At 57.8% G+C, this 7,490-nt stretch overlaps 2 protein-coding genes across 3 annotated transcripts in view; one reads left to right on the top strand and one right to left on the bottom strand.

The window, feature by feature from the left end:
- Positions 1-4,469, top strand: part of Ptpn14 (protein tyrosine phosphatase, non-receptor type 14) — a 171,736-nt gene extending 167,267 nt beyond the window's left edge. The window contains exon 14 of the transcript XR_002820174.1: positions 4,456-4,469. The gene's annotated coding sequence lies outside the window, so the exon portion shown is untranslated. The remainder of the gene's footprint in view (positions 1-4,455) is intronic.
- Positions 1,825-7,490, bottom strand: part of Smyd2 (SET and MYND domain containing 2) — a 47,118-nt gene continuing 41,452 nt past the window's right edge. The window contains exons 8-12 of one of the 2 annotated variants that reach the window (XM_023710246.1): positions 6,674-6,784; positions 6,220-6,340; positions 5,610-5,754; positions 3,323-3,431; positions 1,825-2,175 (exon numbers count right to left, since the gene is read on the bottom strand). In XM_023710246.1, the coding sequence (XP_023566014.1) occupies positions 2,095-2,175; positions 3,323-3,431; positions 5,610-5,754; positions 6,220-6,340; positions 6,674-6,784 (567 nt within the window). In that variant the 3' untranslated portion in view covers positions 1,825-2,094. Of the gene's footprint in view, positions 2,176-3,322; positions 3,432-5,579; positions 5,755-6,219; positions 6,341-6,673; positions 6,785-7,490 lie in introns of both variants that reach the window. The other variant, XM_004626868.2, reaches the window with a different exon arrangement.

The following is a 7,490-nucleotide window of genomic DNA, read 5'->3' as shown; positions in this document are numbered from 1 at the left end:
TCACCGGTTGTGGGGCCTGAATCCATCACAGGTAATGGAGCTGCCATAAAACCCCAGACCACCAGACTGGAGCCACTGGAAGTTGAGGGTGGGGCGTGTGTGCGTAGGCCAGGGCTCCCACTTCTACACGGCGAGTTCCATTGTGGTGGAGAACTAGTTTAGTGGAGAACTGGTTGGAGAACAGGTTAGTGTACAACCTCCCCATTTTGGGTGTCAGAGGTATGAATGAAACACATCAGCCATGAACATCAATTCAGACATAATTTCCACCCAGGCCTGGACAGCGCATGCCTGTAATCCTGCCAGCATTTCGGAGGCTGAGGCAGGAGGATCACTGAAAATTAAAAGCCAGCCTGGGCTACACAGTGAGTTTAAGGTGAGATCCTCTCACTTTTTAAATAAATAAATATTAAAGAATGTTAAAACTATGGCAAAGTGCAGAGCCTGACCATTACACATAGAACAAAACACCTCACACATTAATGTGGGATTAGGAGGGAAATACGACTTTCATTTGGTTGGTTGGTACTTGATGCTGTTTTGAAAAGGAAATGTGACCTTATTTATTTAAGTTTCAGAGTGTTTTGCTTGACCCTGAAGCCTCATTTCTAAGAATCCACCACCCCCACCCCAGTGCTGCCTCAGCAGGGGTTTTTTTTGTTTTGTTTTGTATTTTAGTACAGGGTTTACAGGGTCTCACTACATAGGTTGGACTCGTAGTGTCCGCCTGTGTTCAGCCTCCCAAGCACTGGGATTACAGGTGCACGCTACCACGCCCAGGCTCGGTCTCTGGTCTCAGCGTGCCCAGGGGGCGGATCAAACCCCAGCCACTGCGTCTGCCTAAGCAGGCGCTTAAATCCACTGAGGTATTTGGCCAGCCCTAACACGGTCCTTAAGAGGCCACAAGGGGAAAGCAAGTGTCCACGAGCAACGGGCAAAGCGAGATCTCCGCACCCGCTGCAGTATTCTTCCTCTAGTGAGGATGTGGCAAGTCAGTGAGGCTAAGTGCATGCGGCACCGGGGCGGGAAGGCAGGCAGAGCAGCCACGGAAACGCAGGAAGGAGACGGGAATCCACTGGGTAACCGTGAAGCGCCCTCACCTCCAGGGGGCTCCAGCGAGGGCAACTGATCTCACTGTTAAAGCCTTGCTTTCATCCGCTGTGCACCTAGACGGTCCTCTAAGGGTATTTCACGTGTAGCCACAGGACTTGCGGTAAGAAGCCCCCTGACTCCGGAGCCTTACCCTGCTCCAGGCACCAGGACAGCGTGTGTTTTGCATACAGCAGGTGCTCAATAAAGGCCTCTGGGGTGCATGGGACTAGCATGCACTACTAAGCCGCCTGTGTGCAGGCAGCTGGTGGGGCATGTGCTTGGCCAACACCAGACTCCCAGCATCCCGAGGAGGGCACCCAGCCCGGCTGGGCCTGGGGGGCACCAAAGGCCTCTGGCTCCCTGGGCTTGGCTGTTCCGGAACAGCTCCAGGTCAGCCATGGAGGCCTGGGCTGTAGGAGCCACGTTCCTGCTGGGCCTGTGGGCAGTGCAGTTTGCTCACGAGATTGGAAGGAGAAAAAACGTTTTACCCTTCTCTAAAAAAGGAGAGCGCTGCACAAGGAGTCCGTGAAGGAGGACTCACAGTCTGCTCTCATAGGCGGAGAAGAGGAAGAGCTGGGGAGCATGGAGTCTGGCTCTGCGTGAGCTGGCCTGCAGGCGGGCGCCCAGCCACCTGAGTCCCACTCCAGCCACCCGCGCACCTGCCGCAGGTTGCCCGATCCTGCTCGGAACACTGGGAACCGCGTCACTTAGACCCCCAAGAAGCCACACAGCCCGAGCAACGTGTCGCTTTTATTATCTGCTATCATTCAAGTTTGTGTGCAACACTGCAACAGGCATGAAGGGCAAAGTAACTGCAAATTCCGCAGGCCCCGTGAGGGATGATGTGTGAAACCAGGCCATGACCTCAGGAAAGGCAAGCGTCCAAGATGCACGTGACTTTGGGCTGGGCCAGGAAGCTGCCGCCGCAGGGTGCAGGGCAGGGCGTGCACTGTGGCTTACTTCCCCGCAGCTCCCCCGTGGAGACCCTCAAGCCGCCCAGGCTCAGCGGCTTTCCATCTCGCGTTTGATCTCGGAGATGTAGGGGTGGTCCTTGCCGTGGGCAACCTCCATGATGGCCAGGGCCTAGGAGACAGACGGAGTAAGCGCTGCCGCCCGGGTGCGGACTTGTGATGGAGAACGAAGCAAGATGATCTGGGAACCAACCGAGCAGCCGGGCCCCGGGGCTGAGCGACACATTCTACAGAGGTATCCAAGCCCTGCCAGCGGGAGGAAAGCTACAGAGAAGAGGCCTCCCCTGCCCTGATGTTGTAGGTATTTCTACACCAACACGATGTCCAACTGCAGCCAAGCCAGCTGGTTTCCCGCCTTCTCACCCAGGCCAGGAACAGGCAACCTTACATAACCAAGTCCATGGCCCAAACAGAAAATGCAAAGTGGAGCTCCACTTCTATCCTCCCTGGGCCCGAACCCTCTCAAGCTCTAAAATGTGGGGTGACCCCACTGCCTCCCGTGGCCCCCTTCAGGGTTGGGAAGCACAGAGCATTGGGCCTCTGAGCCTCACTGGGGACTGAAATATTTAGGAGTCCATATTCTGTCCCTCATCTTCACTGCACGGACTTCCGCCCAAGCAGCTGTGGGAACAGCGCCCGGCAGGCTGACTGGGAGATCCCGCTCTGTGTGAAGGTCACACTGGGCCCACAGCAGCCACCAAACCTGGCAACAAAGGCTGCCCAGGGTCCTGGCCCACCACCCCAGGTGTTTTGGTCCTAGCACTCATTACTGAAAACGGCCAGAATTCTGCCCAGACTCCCTCTTTATGGAGCCCTGTTGCCACATGCTGGGCAAGTGCTCTGCCAGTGAGCCACCCCACCCAGGCCTTTTGATTTTTATATTTTGAGACACAGTCTCATTGAGTCACCCAGGCTAGCATACAGCTTGAGAGCCTCCTGCTCCAGCCTTCTGAGTAGGATTGCAAGAGCAAAGTGTGCTGCCTGGCAGTACCACTGTTTGAATGCATTTGAAAGAAGGCTCACCACATACCACAGGCTCCCCATCCTGTTTTTTTTTTTTTTTTTTTGAGACAAGGTCTTGCTGTGTAGCCCAGGCTGGCCTCCAACTCAGAGATCCTCCTGCCTCAGCCTCTTAGCATGGCGGTGCCGGCCACGGCAGGGCCTGTCAGCACAGCCACCCTTCTGCTGCAGACACTATCCATCCCCCAAGGCAGACCAGGTGCGGGGCCAGCTCCAGGCACCCCGGGCCTCACACGCACCTTCTTAAGGGCCTTCTCCCCGGCGGCTCTGTTCTCCAAGCCCAGGTGCAGGCGGCCGAGCTTCAGCCACATGGAGGCCACGTTGAGGGAATACAGAGGGTAGTGCCGACTGCAGAGAGACCAGGCGCCTGTCAGGGCCCAACTCCCTGGGGGAGCAGGGCCCCCACCCGCCAGGCTGGGGCAGGGCATGGAGGGCTTCTCGGGACGCTGCCTGGGCAGCTGCTGCATTTTGAAAAGCCGCATCAGAACTGCTGGTGAAATCCTACACAGAAAGGAAGGTGAACACCCCCGGATCCCAAGCCAGATCTGTATCTTTGGAATACCCATGGCAAGGCCAAGGGACACAGTCTTCTGCTGAAGACCAAGCCTAGGGTCCTGGCACTAAGCCACACAGCCAGCGCGCCCTTCTCTTTGTAAAAAAAAAAAATTTGGAGCTAGGGTCTCACCAAGTCACCTGGGGTGGGGGTGGGGGAATCAAACGCGATCCTCCTGCCTCAGCCTCCCAGAGTAACGCACCACCACTATAATTTGGGAAAACATCTTTCAAAGTAAATGCGCAGTCGATGAGAGCCGTGATTAGGCCAACCCCCTTCCATCAGGCAGTACGTGGGTGCATGAGCACGCATGACGCACGCACGCACGCACACATGCTCGAACCCCCCACACTTCTTAAGGCTGCAGCTCCGTGCTTGTAACTGCAGTTCTCCGGGCTGGGACCCTGAACACTTTCAGGGTCTTCCCCGGCTGCCCAGCAGAGGGCAGTGGCCGCGGCAGGTATTCTCCGGTGTGGCCCGGTGGCAGTTTTGCTGTCAAAGCTGTTTATGCACCGGCCGGCCCCAGACGCCAGGTACACGCGGAGCTCCCGCCCTTGGAAGCCCGGACCCAGGGCCAGAACTGGCGGCAGGCAGAAAGGACTGCGGGCTGCGGTGGGCCCCGTTTCCCAGAGCACAGGTGGCGGCCTCCCCTCGGGCTCCCCCTGCTGGCTGACTGGGACACAGCAGGTAGGTGAGGCAGAGTTGGCCGCAAAAACTGACCCGACACACACTCAGCGGGCCCAAATCTTGGAGGGGCGCGGAGGGCTTCTCCGGCTCATGAGGAACATCGGGGTGCTTCTAGGATGCAAGGATTCCCAGGCTCGGGCCCAGGTATTTCATACACCTGGTCTTGGGCAGACCCTATAAATGCGCAGTGTCCAGGCCTGTGGGACTCCCAGAGCCCCAAGTGGCCTACCAGACCCCGGTGACCAAGCCACGACTCCTTCTCCACCCACCTCCCTGTTTATTAACCCTGGGACAGGACAAGTCCCCGGGCGAAGTCATTACCGTCTAGTGGTGGGGAGGGCATTAAACAGCCACAGCCAGCCCTTGAGCTGAGCATGCTTGTGGCCCTGGATCCCACCATTGCACCAAAAGCAAGCACTCTGCTATGGTGGTCATGGGTCCTTGCGACAGCTGATACACTGTGTCACTTGAGAATTTCCAGGTTTAACTAAGCCACTCAGCAGGGGCCGGGGTCCTTACTTCGCAAACATCTTGAGCCTGTGCAAGAGGCGGGCACAGGTGGTGTGAGCGCTGCGTCTGCCGGGAGGGGGCAGCCTGCGCGCCATATGAGGAGGAAGAGGCTCCCCCACCCTTTGCTTTTGCTGCCCTGCTGCCTCCTGCCACCATAGACTGCTGATCCTGTGTGCCCTGCCTTGGAGCCAGCTGATGACAGACTGAAACCTCCACAAACCGAGCCAAATAAACCTCTCCTCCCTTCATTTTGAGTGTCAGGTATTTCGTCTCAACAGTTAAAGTAACGGAGACACTCCTCTGACAGCTCCTCCTACTAGCTGGGAGGCTGAGGCAGGAGGATCACAGGTTGGAGCTCAGCCTGGGCCACTCAGCGACTGAGACCTTCAGGACTCCTTAGGTGCCACCACCTATGCTGAAAGCTAGGCCTGCAATTGGAAAACAGCAAAACAACGCAAGGGGTGCTGAGAATGGTAGTGGAAAAAAATGATTTTGAGCCCGTCGCACACCAACCCCTAAGTACAACCAAGTTAGAGAAGGGGCAGCAGACAGGTGGCCTTTTAATAGCCGAGTTCAGTGTGGCCCGCAGCCACCCTGAAGAAGCAGAGCTGCTCCGGGAGGAAGCACCCCGCCCCCACCTGCCCCTTGCCTGCAGCCTGGAGACAGCCACATCCCCACGCATGCTGGGGCCCTGGCCCAGAGCTGCCACCTTTTGCTGCGTGTGGGGGCCAACGCGTGGCAGTCACCTGTAGGGCTTGATGATCTTCTGCCCGTACCTCAGGGCGCCCTCCCAGTCCTGCAGATACAAGCAGACGCCCATGGCCTGGTACATCATATGCAGCATGTACACGTTGCTGTCCTCGAACACCGAGCTCATCTTCTCCTGGCTCAGCTCGCAGATCTCTAGAAGCTCGCTAGGGGGTGCTGTGGAGTCAAGGAAACCAAGGGCCTGCGAGGGAGGGCTGGGGAGGTGAGGGGAGCATTCCCGATGGCCTGGCCTTCGCATAAGCCACGCGCAGAGAGCAAGCGAAGGTGAAGGCAGTAACCTGGACAAAACCTGGGCAAGAGAGCTTGCCTAGCACAGGAGACCAAGGATCCAGCCCGGCAGCTCGAGTGTGAGCGACGCTGCCCGGAAACCCATGTCCTGGGACGCCCAGCTAAGAACAAGTCTTCATCCTGCGCACACCCTGACCACCTCGGTGGGACCTCTTCCCTTCCCTTTTTCCAGTATTAGGGAATGAACTCCCCAAGCAGACACAAGAACAGAGGGCTCCCTGGGCTTGCTCAGCCCCCTCCCCCACCCCCACCCCCACCCCATGGAGCAGAAAGAACAGATCCCAGGAGGCCACCAGAGGGCCTACACTGATTCCACCAAGGCCAGGATATACTTGTAGTGCTTGGCTCTCCGGAACTCCTCGATGACATTGCGGGCGTACCGGACCATGTCCCGGATGGCTTCGGCCTGCGGAGGGTCGCTGAGTTTCCGGATTTCCACCTTGGCCTTATCCTGAGGGAAAAGCCCACAATGCAAAGCGTCAGCTGTCTGGAAATCCTGCACACAGAGTATCTTCCCGGACAGAGGCCCAGGCAGAGGAACACGCAAGGCCTCAGGCAAGGGACTACGGAAACCAGTGTCCACACCTTTCTTCCAGACACAAAAGTACTAGCTTTCCTATGCGGGCAGCAGGGTCACAGGGTGGCTGAGGAGATCCTGACTGATGGGGCAGTGCCAGGGAGAAGCCCACAGGAGCTGGGGAACGCCTGGTGCTCTGTCCACAGGGCTGGAGGTCAGGAAATTGGCGGGGGAGCAGGGTGGGCAGCGGTGGCTGTCCGGGCTCACCTTGTCCCTGGTGGTGCACTCCCGGCACTCACAGGTGAAGAAGTAGGAGTCCCTCAACCGGTCATTCCTGTCTTCTGTTGGGTACAGGAGGTCGATGTAGCTGGTGAACACCTGCAGGGCCCAGAGAGATCACGTCTCGGTCCACTATGGGAAACAGCTGTGCCACCCTCTGTGACTACCCGAAGAGGTGTCCCCCAGGGCAGAGGTTAGGGCAGGAGGACAAGGCTCTGAGGGCAAGCAGCCCTGTGGGGACAGAGAGCCCGCACACTCAGGGTCCTTGGGCCCACAGGGTGGATGGTGTGGTCCCTGCCTCCTTCCTCTGCAGAGAGTGGGCTAAGTCTGTCCTTCTCTCAGCACAGATGCCACCAGCCTCTAGGGCCCCGGGAAGGTGGGCAGTGTCACCCTGGGGGGCATCCGGCTCTGAGGCCATGGAGAAGGGCAGCAGTGTTCACTGTCTGTTGCACTCACGCACACGTCTGCTTGAGCAAGTGGACGTCACAAAGCCACCTGCACATGGTGATCTTTGGCACTGACAAGCTCTCTTGGACCCCAAGGGCAAGCAGCCCCCAGAGCACCACCCAACTGAGGTCCAGCTTTCAGAGTCACAGGACTTCCTCCAAGGGATGGATGGATGCAATACAATGAACACAAGCATCCACAAGGTGGCGACAAAGGCCAGTCCAGTGTCCAGATCCTGGCTCCCAGCTGGAGACACCAGGCAGCTGCGGACAGACAGCCTCCTCTCTTGCCAACCATAGGAGCTGGGGCGGATGAATTTATTCCAGCTGCCTGGGATGCTCTGTTTTAACAAAGAACA

The sequence above is a fragment of the Octodon degus genome, unplaced genomic scaffold (assembly GCF_000260255.1).
Source record: "Octodon degus isolate 3935 unplaced genomic scaffold, OctDeg1.0 scaffold00017, whole genome shotgun sequence".
Taxonomy (NCBI): Eukaryota; Metazoa; Chordata; class Mammalia; order Rodentia; family Octodontidae; genus Octodon; species Octodon degus.
The sequence above is the reverse complement of the archived record's forward strand: the minus strand, read 5'-3'. Positions and strand labels throughout refer to the sequence as shown.